At 39.9% G+C, this 18,823-nt stretch overlaps 1 protein-coding gene across 1 annotated transcript; it reads right to left on the bottom strand.

The window, feature by feature from the left end:
• Positions 1 to 2,179: 2,179 nt before the first annotated feature.
• On the bottom strand, positions 2,180 to 14,295 carry LOC144070815 (sodium/potassium-transporting ATPase subunit alpha-1). The gene is made up of 23 exons (XM_077595219.1): positions 14,117 to 14,295; positions 13,724 to 13,834; positions 11,869 to 11,928; positions 11,110 to 11,211; positions 10,924 to 11,025; positions 10,747 to 10,860; positions 10,523 to 10,657; positions 10,327 to 10,444; positions 9,978 to 10,246; positions 9,593 to 9,901; positions 9,203 to 9,337; positions 8,888 to 9,080; positions 8,557 to 8,732; positions 8,321 to 8,457; positions 7,384 to 7,534; positions 6,277 to 6,445; positions 6,026 to 6,180; positions 5,819 to 5,942; positions 5,593 to 5,738; positions 5,362 to 5,492; positions 5,020 to 5,121; positions 3,987 to 4,078; positions 2,180 to 2,334 (listed from the first exon to the last, which is right to left on the bottom strand). The coding sequence occupies exons 1-23, from the start codon at positions 14,126 to 14,128 to the stop codon at positions 2,306 to 2,308; spliced, it is 3,072 nt and encodes a 1,023-aa protein (XP_077451345.1). The 5' UTR covers positions 14,129 to 14,295; the 3' UTR covers positions 2,180 to 2,305.
• Between the last annotated feature and the right edge of the window lie 4,528 nt (positions 14,296 to 18,823).

Genomic DNA, 18,823 nt, shown 5'->3' with positions numbered 1-18,823 from the left:
ATCCAGCCTCCCCAACATATACCTCTAATGAAAGAGTTTTGACCCCACAGTTCACTGTGTATACAAACAAAGCGTCTCATAAGGAATCTAGATATTTTCAAAGTGAACCTGAGAGTTAGTGAACAACATGGAGTTCACATTGAAGTTTGAGAACCATAAAATTTCCCAAGCATTTTCTAGGGATGCAGCCTAGACTCCACAAAAAAGCAAAAGAGGACTTCATGCACAGATGGGTGCACAGCAGCAGGTCTGTGCACGGGCGCGTGCACGCAGTCTGTTTGTGTGCTGAAATTTTGTTTTTGCATTCACATCCATGTGTGATGAGTGCTGCTTGTGTGTTGCCAGTTTTGCTCTATAAATAGCAAAGATTTTATTTCGATGTTAGAGTGCGAGAGAGTGAGAGAAGGTGATCTCAATTGAGTTGCCATAGCAACAGGCACGTTCTGGTGCTTGTGAACGGAGGATGGAGGCATGATAATGTCGCCCTCCACCTTCCCCATCAGAATTGTTTATTGTTATGGGGATTAGTTTGAAATATTATCTACAAAGCATCAATGTAAAATATTTGCAGTCAAAGCAAAGCCATCGTTTCCTTTTATCTATCTTTCTTTGCATTTTTCTTATGCCGACAAACCCTTCACAGGCTGCACAAATATTGCCTCAGGAGGATGTCTGTCTATTCGTCAACTTAGGCAAAGAGTATGCAGTTTTTTCATGATCGCCTGAATTTTAACTTGCTACTAAAGCTGGCACATTTTGAATTGGGGGCTAGAAATTTAAGTAGTCCATAGACCAAGGGTGTCCAAATTGGTATTCATGGGCTTCATGTTTGCATTCCCACCAGTGAAGAGGGTACATTTTCACCAATCTGGTGTCTTAAAAGTATAATCAGTTGAGAGCAGTCAGGTGTTGCTTGTTTCAGAAGAAACATCATTAGTTAAATTGTCTGTGCTGGATCAGTTGGGAAAAAAACAGCAACCACTGCAGCCATTTGTGGAATAGTTTGGAAACACCTGCCATGGAATGTCTGCCAAAGGATAAGGTTGGATTTAAATAAACTATATGATAATATAAAATCAGTGGACTTTTGCTAATACATGTTATCCATATAATGTCTGCCAAAGGATAAGGTTGGATTTAAATAAACTATATGATAATATAAAATCAGTGGACTTTTACTAATACATGTTATCCATATAACATATGCATGTTTATTCATTCATTTTCTGAACCGCTTTATCCCCATTAGGGTCACAGGGGGTGCTGGAGCCTATCCCAGCTGACTTCGGACCAGAGGCAGGGGACACCCTGAATCGGTGGCCAGCCGATCGCAGGGCACAAGGAGACGGGCAACAATGCACACTCACACCCATAGCTAGGGACAATTTAGAGTGTCCAATCAGCCTACCAGGCAGAACATGCAAACTCCACACAGGTAGACCGATCAGGATTTGAACCGAGGACCCCCATGTGAGGCCGACGCGCTAACCACTCAACCACCGGGCCGCCATATGCATGTTTACTGCTTTACAATTTCTGTGAATAAATGGTGTGCAAGTAAATGGGAAAAATCTTGGAAGTAATGTCAACGCTTTACACATCAAAACAAACACACACTCTCACTCAAGCACAAACATGCATATAAGGATTGAATAGGCCTTAATAATGACAACAGTAAACAGAGAGTAGATAGCATGAGCGACATCAGTTCATTTTCACTGAGGGCCTCGTTACATCAATGCTCAACAGAGTGACCCTTTGCAAACACTGGCCCCTTGAGATAATGGACACTCATACACACACATACACACACGTCACACTCAGACAGAAACAAGCGGCTCTGATACGCTCTCTCTTTTCTGGTCGTTGTAGATAATGCTTAACAGACGGAATGATTAGTATATTAGCAGAATCTCACTTGAGTACTTTACTATTGATTTTTGTAAAGAGTTCATGTTTTGTCATTTTGCTCTCTTGCATACAACTCAACACTCTAACTTAACTTATTGGAGCAACTGAGCCAGAAAATGCGTTTGCTTGTTGATCAAACGTGATTCACTGGTGCATGACCGCTGACCCTTCAAAACTCCTTCTACCTTCCAAGTGGAGTTTCCACTTCTCCACATGACCGACAAAGCGCAAATAAAATGATCTCAACAAAAATAAGTCGCAGGCAAACTTGTTTCACATAATAGTTGAGTGTGGTTTTATTGACATGTATATCAAGAACTTAATTTATTGATGGAATCTGCGAGTTTCCTCAAACTAATATGTAACATGACAGTAAATAATGTCCTCCTGTAGCTCAGTAGTAGGTCTCCTGCTCCACCCAACCTGGAAACCAAAGGAGACAAAATTAGCGATTTTGCCTGTTGGGTACTTATTGATGACTTAAACAAAAAAATTCTCAGCATCTTACCGTTGTGAATAAAATTGCCACTAATTCTACAGTTGTTAAAGATTAGTCTTCGTAAAGGATGCATATTCGCCGCATGAATACGATAGATATAATATCTAAGATTTAAAAAACATCTAATAGCATTTACGTAGTTTGGTTGAACCTCTCCCGAAACTGTTTAAATTTGTACTTCTAGTGTAAATTGCAAGCGTGCATTAAAAAAAAAAAATCAACATCAATTCTGCAATAGTATATCACCATATTATATTGCACGATTCTCTTATCGATTCAAAATGTCCCTGAATCGTTCCTTACACGTGTATTTATGGTGGAAATAAATAACAGGTGCCTCGACTTCCACTCGTGTCCACTAGTCTGCAGCAATCAGCTGCCGTGCCCTGGTATCTAGTAATCGTGCTTGGATGCACTAGGGAACAGATGAATGAATGTTTCCTTTTTGGCAAATGAGGATTCAGAATTAAATTGGTATATAAATGTACATTTATGTCCATTTTGATCAGTTTCAGTATTTTTATTTCATTTTATATATAAGCTTGGCCTTGCTATTAAAGAACGCTTTGCTCATCTTTATTTATGCGCACATTATTATCATACTTGCTTTCAATGAAGTATAAGCTTTGCTCCTGAAAGCCTTTTTTAGTCACATAGATAAAAACACTCAGACATCTCGATTGTGTAATCCACCCCTCCCTTTAGAGTTGAGACGTCCATGTAATCAAGGCCACCGAATGTAATAAAGTGTCAAAAAGAAGTGCAAGGTCAGAACGGATTTGGGGAGCTGTCTACAACAGTCATCTACCTTGCAACAGTGTCTCTTTATGTATGCATGTTTTTGTGAATGTCTAATGGCGAACCTGACAATTATTTTTTTCCCAAAGTAATATAAAAAAAATTGCAATGATAGTCTTAAAGTGTATTATCAGGATTAATTGGGTTCATATCAAATCATGACCCATGAAAGGTGATATGAATCATATCCGCAGATATAAGGCAACACACACCGCGAAGAAGTTGCGCGGAAAAAAAACTGTAAAAATGTAACATTGTCGTATTTTTCACCACAAATGGGCTTTAAGCAGCCGTGTTTAAAGGTGTACCCCCCATCCACCCCCCTCCTACACATACATACTAACACATGTATACTCTATACAGAAATGCAGCTGCTTTCTCGTAAGCAAGCATACAGGTTTTGCTTGTTTTGCTCAGTACAGTGGGTAGAAACAAGCGTTAAGAATGGCTGAGTTGAGAGTTCAAATCCCACGAGGACCCACCATCTGTCACAGTTCGCTGATCCGCATTGAGGCATTGAATGTTCTAAACGCTTGCACATATTGAATCAGTCCAGCGGGCTGGCTCGCTATGAATGCTGGGATTCTAAAGTCATTCCAGGAATGTTCAAAAATTATCATCACAAGCTCTACATTATTTCAATGCCTCACATGCACTACCAGCCTACCAAGAAAGGATGTCAGTCTTTGTACTCTTCATATTAATAGTTGATAAACAGCTACCATATTTACACTCACACCAAACATCGGATACAAAAGATGAGAAAAAATAGTCTTACCGCCTGGGTTGCGTCTGAGGATGTATCTTCTTGCCTCATCATAGAGGAAGATAAGTAGTGAATATGGGAAGGCACAGAACCACCAGCATGGCCTGAGGTGATAGAAAGGTAAAATAATTACATATGACAGAAATTTGAGATTGGTGCCATTCTGACATAACCCTACAATTTTCTATTACTACTCTCTTTGAATAGTGCTTCCTGCAGTGTGGTCACATTGTTAATAAGTTCTGCATTCTGCACAAAGATCTTAGGAGACAAAAATATATTTGGTGGTTGAGAAAATATGATTGAAATAAAATAATATAGTTTATATATATATATATATATATATATATATATAGTCTATACTTTATAATATTCTATATATGTAGTCTGGTCAAGAAGAAAGGGTGTTTATGGACATTGTTAAGTAAAGGAGAGGATATGGATATGGAAGAACAAAATGGATATGTATGTATTCATGTATATAGGCAAGTGTTTATATGTGGTATATATTAATAGGTTCGAATGACCTTGAAATAATGCGAAGTGTAACAAATTATTGGAGGATTACATATGAAAATTATGCAATGTATTACGTATTCTGTATTTCACTCTTTGGTAGATAATAAGCAAAGTTGGAACTATTTGAAACACATTTTAACTTCTTCTTACTCTTAACCCTTCCCTTTGTATGACATGTTTTAAATCAAAGCTCAGTCAATCAATGCATTATGACTGTTCACCCATCGTTTGCGAGAACAGCTGGTAGAGACAAGGCCATGAATGTGCCGTAGGTCTACCTTAGCCAAACCTCCCTCCCAGCTGGATAAGCCCAGTACTCACCCGAAAGGCATCCAAAGCAATGACTCTACTCTGTGTCCCTCAAAACTAACAAAATCTAAAGCTTAGTCTCATTTTGGCTAAAACACTTTTCACAACAACATAGCTGTCCAGCAACTTTGCATCAATCAATCTTTTTACCACAAGTGAAAACCCAAAGCAAAGAAGTAATGAGAATAAGAATTAATGCGAGTGCATATTGACTCACTTGAGAGGGTACATTCTGAGCGCAACGTCCATGCCAGGGCAGTATGACAGGAAAGCAGCGAGGGCGGTCTCTTCAAACAGCCCAAAGATAAGAATACGATTCCTGAAAAGTAAAATAAGGGAACACAATTAGTTGCAATGTCGAAAGAACATTGACAAAGACATTGTTGCAAGTGCCCTAGTTTAAAGATGGTTTGGATTTTTCCCAAATGACTTTGACAAAAACATATGTATGTGTGGGCTTTTTGTTGTTGATGCTATCCTTTTTTTGCACATAAATACTGACAAGCCTAAAAAAATATAAATATATCTTAACAGAATAAACATTCAAACATATACTTACTTCATTCCCTGCTGCAAGATAGAGTTCCTTCTGGTTTTGCAGATGATCAGATCGGCCCACTGCACAACGACAATACTGGCAAAAAAGGCTGTGTGGCAGGTGAACTCAATAATCTTTCTTCGCTCATATGTCTGTATGGATAAAATACAAAAACAAAAAGCACAACAGCACTTAGCTTCTTTCTGATCTCATTGTCTCTCGTCGTCTAAGGCACAGAAGAGAAATACTGACCCATTGTTGGCCATAGCTGTCCTCCAGGTCATTTACTTGTTTGTCATCCCAGAGAACACGAATTCCCAGTAAGTCCATGGGCAGGAAGCCGTTCTCTGCCAGGATCACAAAGTATGTGAAGAAGCCTGCTGTGGCCTGCATCATACCTAGTGGAGGATCAGAGCAACCAAGTTCAGAACTGCGAGATAGACAATTTTATTTCTGGAAGAAATGGAATAAAAAGTACCAATCTGTCCGTAGGCGATACTGATAAGCCTTTCATTCACCAATTTGTCTGTTTTAGGGTTTCTCGGCTGTCTCTTCATAATATCACTCTCAGCTGCTTCATAAGCCAATGAGATGGCAGGAACCTAGGGGGGATCATGAACAATGCTACACACTGTACATGTGCACAGACGCCATAGCATAAAATTTTAAAATATTGAAAACCTACCATGTCAGTTCCCAGGTCAATACAGAGGATAGTGACTGTTCCCAGAGGCAAGGGGATGTTAGCAATGATAAAAAAGAGGAAGGGAGAAATCTCTGGAATGTTGCTGGTTAGCGTGTATGCAATGGACTTCTTCAAGTTGTCAAAGATCAGACGACCTGACCAATGGGATACAGGCAAATGAATTATGTTATCAAGGCATGAGCCAACTTCAATTTGCAACTGAAACACGTCACCTAAAAAACACCACATACCTTCTTCTACTCCCGTGACAATAGAGGCAAAGTTGTCATCAAGCAGGATCATGTCAGCCGCCTGTTTGGAGACGTCAGAGCCTGCGATCCCCATGGCGACACCAATGTCGGCCTTCTTCAGAGCTGGAGAGTCATTCACGCCATCACCAGTTACAGCAACAATGGCTCCCTGAAAGTTGTTGAGTTACCAACATATTTAGGACCCTTTTACCAGGACACATTTTAATCAAATAGCAAAGGACACTCGACTGTTTTTTTATTCTTAAACGAGTTGTATATACATTGCTGCCTTTATCTTACTTTGGCATTTAATAGTGCTTCTGTGTGTGTAAAAGAATATTTTTAGTTCCATGTTTTAATACCCCCACCCCTTTATTTCAACTAAACACTGAAAGAAATAAAAAACATAAAAAGTATAATAGTATATAAACAAATAATCATTAAAATTCAGCGTTTAATGTAAATAGACATTTCAAATTTTTTCTCTCCTGATCATTTTATTATTCATTCAACATTGGCCCACCAGGAACATATACTATTCCCCATGCCCACCCTCAGCTTTCATGAGGTTTTTTTTAGGCTTTACATGATCGAGCATGGAGTCCCGGCCGCTGTGGCCGATGACTGAGCCAGGCAAGACGTGCAGACGTGCCCGTCGACGATAGTAGTGTGTCGTCAAATAGTCTTGCGGGATCAAAACTACAATAGTGTTGTGGCCTTAAAGGTTCTAGTGTTTTTTACATGTATTTATTATGAAACATTCTCTTCTTACTATATGTAAATGCTGTTATAAAACACAACGAGACCAAATGTTGCAAGATACTGAAGACGAGTGCTCAAATTGACATCATATGTGGGGATATCATCACAGCAAGAGAGTTCTCTGCGGGTTTTGTGTATACGACTGTGGAGCAAGTGCCGCAATCAAATCATTCCACGTTGGAGGCATAAATCGCTCACATTCGCTCTTTAGTTTCTCTCTCGCCAGCAGAATCCGAGACAATTGTTGCGGATTAGTTTTCGCAGAGTTCAAGTGTAAATGGCCCCTAAGGGAGCTGTGAGCAAATTTGTCAGAAGAATTGATATGTAAATAACCAAATTTCAAACCTGACGCTGGCAGCCCTCCACAATGATAAGCTTCTGCTGGGGAGAGGTACGGGCAAAGACAATCTCAGTGTGGTGCATCAGGATGTCGTCCAGCTGTTCTGAGGTCATTTCTTTCAGCTCCCCACCATGGACAACACAGGCCTTAGCATCCCTAAAGATAAAATCATAGCAGCTTTATTAGAACTTCCTGTTTTGGTTCAGTTAAAGTTCCTGTCAACTCTTGGTCATAATTGGTGTTGAAATACTATTAAGCGAACACATGTTTGTTGGGGGTACTAAGTGCAGTTGTATGGGGTCCAGAGAGAGATGCTAAACATGATAGTCAAATAAATGGGCATCAGTGACTTCCAATTCATTTTTTTGTACAAAAAAGGACAACAAATCTTCAAATATCTCTCTGCATAATTTGTGTAAATACACTATTGAGCAAAAGAAGAAGAAAACGGACTATCCTTGGCAATATGACAAGAACAATCATTTTGTGAACAACCTCATAAATGCACACACTGAATCACTTTGTATACTTCAGTGGCAGTTGCAGTGCTTTATCTCACCCACATAAGCCTCTTTCACGCTAAGCGTCCAAGCTGGCATTTTAACATCTTTTTCTCACTCAAGTTAACAATGAAATGTGGATTGAGCTCTGTCTGACAGAAACAGGCAAAATAAAATGAGATCTACCGTGTCTGTTCAGCCAACCAATCTAGAATGCAGAGTGTGATAGACTAAAAAGAGAATATAATAAAACATTTTGTGTTTGGAAGCAAAGTGATGAACGTGTTTGTGAATGTTAGGATTTATTTGTCTGCAACGACTCAGCGGTAACTGCATTGAGCTTAGTAAAGCACAGACAGTGATTTAAAGGACTATGTATTTGAAGGCTATGAATATTTTGAGATGGCAACACCCAGCCAGAAAGTTAGAGGTGGGTACAAACCTGGCATTGACCTCGGACACTGGAACATTCAAGCGAGCTGCAATGTCTTCAACCGTCTCATTGCCCTCAGAGATGATGCCCACACCCTTTGCAATGGCCTTGGCTGTAATTGGATGATCACCTGTTACCATTATGACCTTTGGGAGAAGAGTAAGATACATGTTTCAGTGTTAAGCGAATGATTGACCCCAATACGATGAACAGGAAAGTAAATGCAGTCTTGGTTCTGATTCTACCTTGATTCCTGCGCTCCTGCATTTGCCAACAGCATCTGGCACTGCTGCGCGAGGAGGATCAATCATGGACATGAGGCCGATGAAGCACAACTTCTCAGTGGGAAAGTTGACCTCATCAGTGTCGAACGCAAAGCCCTCTGGGAACTGGTCATCAGGCAAATTGAAATGGCAGAAACCTACAAATGTTGTCGTATATCATTTCTACATCCATATCACAAAGTTAAATCTCACTGCCTATAGAAATCCACATATAATCAGAGGGACAACATGCAACCACTACATTTCCACAGTTAAACCCTGAAGTAAAGATTTCCACACACAAAGGACTTACCAAGCACTCTCTCTCCAAGTCCTCCTAACTCAACGTAGGAATTTTGGAAAGCATCTTTCATTTCCTCATCTAGCGGCTGCTCTTTGCCCTGGATCATGATAGTGGAGCAGCGATCCAAAATCCTCTCGGGGGCACCTTTCATGACCAGCAGATGTTTGGTCTCTCCAGCGTTTGAATTCTTATGGATGGATAGCTGCATAACAGTAAGGAAAATTACTGTTTTAATCTCGAGAAAAATTTAAATGGTTAATGGTTCATTCTTGAGAAAAAAGACATACACAGGGGGGCGTAGGTGAGCATTTTGGTGTTGTTTACCTGGTACTTGTTGGTGGAGTTGAACGGGATTTCTGCAACCTTTTGGTATTTTTCACGCATTCCTTTGACAGATCCACAGCACAACTCAATACATTTGAGCAGCGCGGCCTCAGAAGCGTCTCCGGCTACGTCCCTCTGTTAAGTAACAGTAAGATCAGCAGGCAGACTTCCCACTACCAAAAACTCACTATGATATACTGTAATTACTATATATTTCAGATTTTTATGAATGGGGTGGGGGCATAAGAATTTTCAAGTAATAAATTAAACATGCCCTGAAAACAAAGCTTGCTGATATCCTTTCACAGTGGTTAAGTACTCAGAAACTAGGTTAACTTGACCAAAACGTTCAGTGTCTGATGAACTGAGACTATCGAAATGTGTTATTACCTTTAGGATAGGAATGTTGGTCTGCTCAGCCAGGAAGACGGCACGGTTACAGAGACCAGCAACTCTGGCCAGGGCTGCCCACGATTCAGAGCTTCTGTCGAAGGATGTCCCACTCTGGTTCTCAGTCGTGTCTGCCTCATGAATCTGGTTGTCAAACCACATGTGAGCAACTGTCATCCTGTTTTGGGTCAGGGTTCCAGTCTTGTCTGAGCAGATGGTGGAGGTGGAGCCCAGGGTCTCAACAGCTTCTAAATTCTTCACTAAGCAGTTCTTCTTGGCCATGCGCTTGGCAGTCAGAGTCAGGCATACCTGGAGACACCCAAAGTTATTGTGGAATTCAAATAAGAAAGCCAGTTGGAAAAATGTAACCCAATTATCAACTCACAGTGACAGTTGCCAGAAGACCCTCTGGCACGTTGGCAACAATGATACCAATGAGGAAGATGACAGCCTCTAGCCACCCGTACCCCAGAATAAGGGAGAGGATGAAAAAGGACATGCCTAGGAAGACAGCTACACCAGTAATGATGTGGATGAAATGCTCAATCTCCTTGGCAATGGGAGTTTTGCCCCCTTCCAGACTTGATGCCAGGGTCGCAATGCGACCCATGACAGTACGATCTCCTGTGTTGATGACGATTCCTCTTGCTGTGCCTGTAGCGAGGATTTCAAATTATGGAACAATAAGCATTGTAGAAAGTGATCATTAATTAATGTATTTTCATAGGCAATACCTTCAACACAGTTGGTGGAGAAGAAAGCAATGTTCCTCGTCTCCAGTGGGTTATCGTTGGAGAAGTCTGGAGTACGGGTCTGTGGCTCTGATTCACCGGTCAAAGAGGAGTTGTCTACCTGGAGGGTGAAAGCAACATTTCATATTTACCAGAAAACACAAGTTGAACACAGGCATTTGAATAAAAAAATAACGACCTTGCAGCCATGAGCAGAGATGATTCGGAGATCAGCTGGTATTCTGTCTCCACCTTTAACCTCTACCAGGTCTCCTGCCACTACCTCTTCAGCGTTAATGTTCCTTTTCTCTCCATCACGGATAACCAAGGCTTGCTATAAAATAAGATGTGAGATACAGTTGTAATATGAAGAAGCACATGACCTTTGGTGCTTTTCTGTAAATATGGTGTAGTTGAGTTTACCTGTGGGACTAGATTTTTGAAAGACTCCATGATTTTAGAGCTTTTGGCCTCTTGGTAGTATGAAAAGCAACCAGTGATGATCACCACAGCAGAGAGCACAACTCCCAGGTATAACTACAGGTAAAAGAGTGTTTAGACAGTGCTGAACAAATCACAGATTAACAGAGACTACTTTACGTTATCATTGGCAGGTTCATCTTCGGAGGCAGCCTGGATCCCATAAGCGAGAAAACAGAGAATGGCACCGATCCAGAGAAGCATTGAGAAACCTCCAAAAAGCTGGCAAGAACATAATTCAGATGTACAACAAAAATGAAGAATATTCTATGACTTCTCTTCTTGAATGAACTGAGTCAATTCTACCTGTCTGCAGAACTTCACCCACTCAGGTGTAGTGGGAGGTGGTGTGAGGGCATTCGGGCCATCGCGGAGAAGAATCTCCTTTGATCTGGCCGTGGACAAACCCTAAACAAGAGAGAAATATGGCTTGGAACTATGAAAATTAATTGCATTCATACTATGCATACACACACAAAACAGGGAAAGTGAACAATTCAAATCTGGTTGAATTAAGCAAAAAATGGAAAAAAGACAAAAACAAAAGAGGATAATCAAAAATTTGCGATGCTCAGAAAAAGGGTAGTAGTAGAAAAGAAAGAGCCTGCATTATTTGGGAACAGTACAAACAGTACTTGGACGTGAAGGTCAAGTTTTGCAGTGAAGAAAAAAATGTGGGAGTTGACCGAGTCAATGGGAACGAATACATTGTTTAGGGGAAAACCGAGACATATCAAGTTTCAGTAGATAATCAGTGTACAGTATGAGAGACTGTATTGTGTGTTGTCACTTGATCCAATGTGTACTCAACCAGGTCACCCTCATGCAAAAAATTGACTTTCCCAATTTAGTAAATGAAGAAATTGTTGATTTGAAAGCAATTGTATGCAAATGTAAAAGGAAAAAATAAATTACTCTTTAATACCGCTACATAATATCATGGATGAATGCATGTTAGTGTGGCCAGTGAATTTACAACACTATTAGTTTCTACTTCAGATTTGTTCAGACATTTGTTCTGCTTCTACCTGACCTTCGACTTGGGCATTAGAACAACACACTTACCCTGGCCAAGTCAGTTCCATATTTCCTGTGAAGCTCATCCAAGGTGAGTTTGTGATCATCCTATAGACGAAAAGACAAAAAGATAGAATGTCATTTAGGATTAGCTATGGTGAAAATGCCAAATGAAATAGTGAGTCAGCGATTAATAATTTACAGTGTATGATTATTAATTTACAGTGTACGTTTCAATCAAAATAATAGCCTAAAACAGCGCTTGAACAAAAGTATCTACTGGACATTGAGAAGTCTAACGTGTGGGCCAAGCTGCATTAAACTGGGGAACAGTTGACTGTTAAGTGGCCGACTGCTTATATGCTTGTCATTTTACTATAGTTGTGTCAATGAGATTTCTTTATTGCGTTGTGTATTTACCTACTGATGTAACCAAGAGTGATAAGAGTGAGGGATATGAACAAGAAGCTCACATGCATTCATGCGCCTACACAGCATTTGTGTTCAAACACCCACAAGGAAAAAGCACAATGCTAATTTGGATGATGAACTACTGAATCTGACTCCATCCTCCAACTTTGGCAGCACTAAAACACTAATAAATCATGAATAACCATTATACCCAAGCTTTAATTCATCATATTTCATTTTATCGGGTTTTTAGATTTTCAAGTAGAAAGCAACAGCTCGAAATTTGTCCAATCATTTGAGTTAGAAATAAATCAATGTTAATGAATGAAATTATCATTAACAGCTTTGTTTCACTAATGCAGCTTTTCTTTCTTTGCTTCAACAGTGCCAATCTTTGGTGGAAAAGCTTTTGAAAAGATTACTGAATAATAGGAAGGATTCAAGGTGACGCCACACTGCTGATACCATTGTTATGGTAGTGTTACGTCCTTCAGTGTTGCGAGGACTTTGAGTTAAGACATACTCTACCTTATAATCATTAATATCTTCCCTTAGACAGAAGCGGGGTAGATTATTTTTATGTTACTAAGAAAGCACTGAAGCACTTTTCTGATTTTTTAAAAATAGACTTTAATTAAGCTACAAAGGGCAGACACTATCATGGGACACTTTTAGAAATATCACTACAATTAAATATACTGTACATATATGGTAAGATGACCTTTACCAGCACTGATCAGAATGACCTTGTCAAAGAAAGTAAAGAAAATTCCTTAAAAGTACAAAAAATGATTAATATTTCACATTAGGTAAGAGAGAGTTGGAATGTTGGAAAGGTTGTTTAGTTTTATTTTTTCCCTCAAATGACCACATCATGACTTGACCTATTGAAGGACACTGTAACATTTGAAGAAGGTCACAGTACATGCCCTTTTTTACCCAGTAAGAACACAGAAAGAATTTGCAAAGCTCCTCCTACTTCATGGCAAATATTGAAGCGAGCAGTTGGGAAACATAACTTCCCCTTGTGTTTGAGCACAACATTTTTTTTCTTGAGGGTTTAAGTTAAATCGTCTCATGACCTACACAAAATTACACACACAAGGAAAAGGCTGTGCCGTCAATCATTACAGTCTCTTTAAATACAGGATAGTTACACTTGAGCCATGATGTTTACACTTGAAACCTAACCTTTGTTTCTGTACTGCAGTCCGCTTATAATTGCTATTGAACATTTAATAACTTACAGCGTGACAGAACTAACACGTGACAGCACTTGCATGCGTTAAGAAAGCAGCTCTTGTGAAACTGAGGGCACACAGCCTTCTTTCATGTGACTACGCCATGAGGTCAAAGCTGAGTATTTGTCCAGGCCATGACTGTGACCAATGGTAGTAGACGGTGGTGTGACAGAGCCTTAGATGGGTTATGCCTACGGGGTCGCATAGTTTTGGGGTTCGGAAAGGTCACAGCATAACACGCCTTTACTCACCAAATCCACTTCTTTCTTCAGGTCGTCCATATTCTTTTTCTCTTTCGCCTTCTTGCTTTTCTTGTCCTCTCCATCAGAGGTAGCTGCCAATTTGTACTCATCCTTCCCTCTCTGGATTCATAAAAAAAATAAAAAATAAAAAAAAGATGAGACAAAATGAGCTTCTGAATAGCAGCGGGTGCATGCGAGGGAAGGCAGCCTCTTTGTTACCCAAACATTTACACAGACGTGTGCTAATTATTTGTTGAATGTCTATCAGGAAACAGTTTGGAAAGGCCTTCTCGACTAAAAACAACTGAAAGCAAACTTTAGTCTAAATAGAAGCTCAAGATAAACCGGAGAACTGGAACAAAACTAGGCCAAAGCATGTGAGCAACAAGTTTCGATACTTACTCCTAGCCCCATGCTTGCAGTGTAAGTCCTGAGAACAGCCAATCCAATTGTCTATAACTTCAACTTTCCTACCCCGCCTCTCTCTCTCTCGCTCGCTCTCTCTCTCTCTCTCCCTCTCACTGTGTTTTCCTCTCACACCCTCTCCTTGTGTGTCTCCCTCTCTCAACCAAGCCGAGAAGGTAGGCTGTTTCACACCAGGATACCTTTATACCTGCCTGCTGCGAGGAAGGAGGCTTGGAGGAGGAGTTTTGGGTGATGGGAAGACTGGTAGTGGGTTTGTGGGAGGGGTTGAAACTAAACAGGTGAGTGCTAAAGGTAAAGGTGGGGGGTGAGGTCTTGCCGACAAAGTGACCTTCATTCGCTCTGGTCCAATTTAGGCCTCCATTCACTCAAGGTTATTTGAAGGTAAAAGTCCAGTGAACATGTTTGAATGGCAAAGGCTAAACGATACAAAAAGGGGGGAAGGTCACTCCCTATCTAAGCCCAAGAGTCAGGGGTCATGACAAAGGGTCGCTCTCAAGCTTAGAAACCTTGATAGATGACATGACATGCTACACTTTGTACGTGACCATTGCAACCTTTTTCCTTCAGAAAAACATCTAATAGCTGTTTCAAACGACAAGGTTCAATTTCAGGATTTTTTTTAATAATACTGGTTTTACCAGTGTACTGGAGTGCGAAACCAGGTTAGTGTTTGTGAATAAAGCTGAGTTGCTGCTAATGCCGGAAACACATACGGGAAGTGGAGGGTTTGTTTGGTTAGCAGGAAGCCATAAACCTGAAAAGAACATGCTTAATGAATGACTGAGCCACGCTGTGTCGCTGAAATGTCCTTGAAAATTTTTCCATGGACAAAAAGATCATTGTTAAAAGTCAGGACACCTGAACATGGGTTGGTGTACAAGCCACAGTTGTTTCTAATTTAGTCATTTTCACACTACATTTAATTAATTCTTAGAACCTCTCTACAACTAGTGCAAAACATGAGACTTTTGACCCCATGCATTTTTTCCTCTCAGGATTGTCAGAACAACAACCAGAAACTTTCCTTAATGAGAAGTTGGCAACACTGGATAGAAGTGACCCTGGAGTCTATTAGAAAACCAAGAAACCGTGTTCCCGTTGAGTGAAACTGACAAGGAGAAGAGGTTGTCCTTGCTGGCTTCTAGTAGGGGGAAGGGAAGGTGGGGGTGGAAATGTTTGTAGTAAACTTCTAACTGTTTACAGTCACAAAGCTCTTCGAGGAAGGGGGAGGGGGCTTTTTATTTTCTTTAAATTCCAGTATATTTTACTGTCTAATCAGTTTGAATTTACAGATTGTTTTTCTCTTTTAAACTCGTATAGTGTCAGATACCCATCAAAAGTGTACTAACGACTAAAAAAAAGACCCTGGAAAGATTTTTTCGAATAAAAAACAGAACATATTCTTCCATCTAAACCTGAACTCTGAATAATATTGCTTTGCAACTCTAGAGAACAATAGATGGCATGTCCATATAAAAGTTTGTGGGGAATTTTCTGTAAACTGGAGACCTTTAGGATTCTAACCTTTCATGAGCATCACAAAGAATCGACAAATACATGCAAATATCTGTCTTCCATCTGACTAAAGTACATGCCCTCTTTGGAAACACGAGTGGTGACGCTTTGCAGGCTTTTGACCATTATTCTTGGGGTAACTGTACTCCTACATGCTGGCCAAAGCATGACGTGGGGAGCAGTTGTGGCTTTTGTTTATCCCACAACATACCCTTGCACCTACAGGTACCGTGTTGGCTCACAATGTGCCCTTTGCAAGCTCACTGCTGTGAATGGGGCCTGACAATGTTCCGTAAAAAAAAAAAGTTTCATCCTCCAGCTGAACTACTGGCCAAGTTCTGGACTTTGGACAATGAGAGGCATATATACCTTTAAAATGTTTAATAATCAAACCAACGTTACTCCGTTTTACAACTATGTGATAGAGGCTGGATACTGATTGACTGACTATGAATGGGTTTAACTCCAGATTAGCCCCAGTGAACCTTGAGTAGATGTCATGCAATTATGAAAAAAGTATTAAGAATTATCACTTTCGGAATCTGTCAAGACAACTTTATGGCAGGGCTGTTCAAACATTCTTTCTGATGGCCGCTTTCAGTGATGTCAAAAGATGGAAGGCCCAACGTGAAATCTTTCCACTTTCGTTTGCTATCTGTTCAGTTGAAATGGATTCTATGCATATAATTGTTAATGACAGTGAATGAGTTAAGAGCTTCAAGCAACAAAATATTTAAGAGGTAGTATAAGGATATGGCAATATGTATACAATATTTACATGTATAGGACAAACAAAGTTTGCACAACAAATAGAAAATGTAAAGTGACGGCAAAAAAGTCCAGAAAATGACAGCTCAATTCATCACAAGCTTATATTTACATATAAATGTACATTAAAACCTTCATTCATTGATTTTCAACACCAATTATCCCTGTCAGGATCGCATCATGCCCGCACCAAAGTTATGCCAATGAGCCACTACAGTGACCCCTTTTGTAAAAAAAAACACTGAAATTCTACAGTTGATTATACATTGGTTTATAGCTGAGAAGTGCACTACAACTTATTTTTATAACCTGCATAACGTGCCAATAAAAACTGGGCAACGAGCTGCATTTGGCCCGCCGGCTGTAGTTTGTACACTCCTGGTATAATGAAGTAGCTTTTAGTTGATATTCTTCTTCCGTGTCAAACATTTACAATGTCTTTGAATAATACCAAGTAAATAATAATCATTCATAATCAGGAGGTTTTCTCCAGGAAGATTGCAAACATCATTGTTCTGGAAACAAAGGGGATTCCATTGGAAAATAATTCTTGCATATTTGGGGAGGCTGCAATAACAGTGACATTTTTCTCAGTACTTGTGGTAAAGTAGTAAGTGAATGGTGAGTTTATTTTTAGAAATGAAGGAAAGCTGTTAAACACAGAAAGATAGACTTGAACAGAAACCTGTCTCTCTATAACCCTGTGACAGAAAACAGAAGTCACACAACTGTAGAATCATCCTACGTCTTTACAACGGAAACCATTTGAATGTTATTCTTACTCCTTGAATATTGTTCAAACTATCCTCTCTCATCCAAAATTCAGTTTTGCATGCATGCTCTAAATTCACAGCCCAAGTGTTTCTGTCAGGCGGCGAAATAACGCCATGTGTCTGTTGGCTCTTATTTGACTAAAGGCTGTGTCTAGAGTTCAAACTGTTTTGGCCTGCCAGGTAGATGGATGAATGTAGGGTGTGGGCCAGGAAGTTTTTGTGAGTGAAAAAAAGCAAACAACAAACACCATAATATGATGTCAAGGTCAAATGTTCGTGTGATAGCTCAAAAATAACCAGGGAATCAAGAAAAGCAGTGTTTCCCTGGATTGGCAATGAGGCAAATCACAAAAATATTCAAAAAGCATACAGAACTCAGCGCCATGTGAATAGATCTCAGTTTGACAACTTTATACTTTGTGCTATATACTCTACTATTTTTACAAAGTTGTTAAACATACTGTAAATCCAGCATAGTAACTTGGCTTTCCACATCACATTCTTCATCTGACCATTAAAGTAAATAAGATTAGCATTGCTGATTATTAAAACAATAAAATCAATTGAAAGGAATGTGAAACACTGATTCAGACCATACAAGGTCCAGACACGACCTCCTAATCCGTTGTGGGATTACCAGGTTGCAATTAAAAGAACTATTTCAAAATTGCCCACCACACTGCATAGAGGTTCTCACTCCAATGAACATTTTACCTTCGGCCACTGTCTCAGTGTACTCCAAATATCTCATACATTAAAAAATAATATGCATTGTGTAAAACACATAAGTGTTGGAGAGGTATAAAAATTGGAGGCACAGATCACCTGGGTCGACTTTCTCCTTTTGCATCTTTTTTAATTCTCATATAAAGTGTGAATGTGGCTATGATTAGTTGTTTATTTTTGTATGTGCTGCAATTTGCTGGCAACCAGTCCATGTAGTAGCCCAGCTGTCGCCTAAAGTCATCTGATATCGACTCCAGCTCATCCGAGCTCTGGATGAGCAATAAGGGTATATGTAGAAAATAAATGGATTCATTTGGAGTTTCCGTCTACATGATTCCGAATAGTGTAGAGTAGTTACCATCAACACTCTCCAGCATTTATTATGTCAATATTAACATTGAAGATTATCCCAGACAAGCAGGTTAGGCTGATAGATGCAATTAGAACACAGCAATATTTGTTGCACTGCCAAATTAGAGTTGTACATGTCACAATGATGGGGCTTGTGTATAAGCAGTGCCTTGAAAATACTAGATTGTCAGTGGGGCCAGGGCTACCAGCTGCCCACACTAACAAAGAGCTACTGTCTCCTCTCATTTTGCTTTTCAGACACCAGTGCATGCACATATGTGAGATGACATGATTTATATCTGATCATTTCAGTGAGCTCATTTCCGCCATCATCCTCTTCTGATATATAAAGTGAAGAGCAATGCCGATGAAACCAAAGTGGTCCAGTGCTTCCTTAACAAGTAGTATAAAGGGAAGAAAAATTCAGTTGGTCAAAGGCCAAATTTCCATTTCAGAGGAGTAAGGGGTTGTGTTTGGGAAAGGAGTCAATGCAACACAAATGCCAGACGCTGGTGTATTTCATTCCAATATGGTACAAACCTTCATGTTT

Source organism: Stigmatopora argus, chromosome 1, assembly GCF_051989625.1.
Source record: "Stigmatopora argus isolate UIUO_Sarg chromosome 1, RoL_Sarg_1.0, whole genome shotgun sequence".
Taxonomy (NCBI): Eukaryota; Metazoa; Chordata; class Actinopteri; order Syngnathiformes; family Syngnathidae; genus Stigmatopora; species Stigmatopora argus.
Note: the sequence above shows the minus strand (reverse complement) of the source record. Positions and strands in the feature narration are given on the sequence as shown.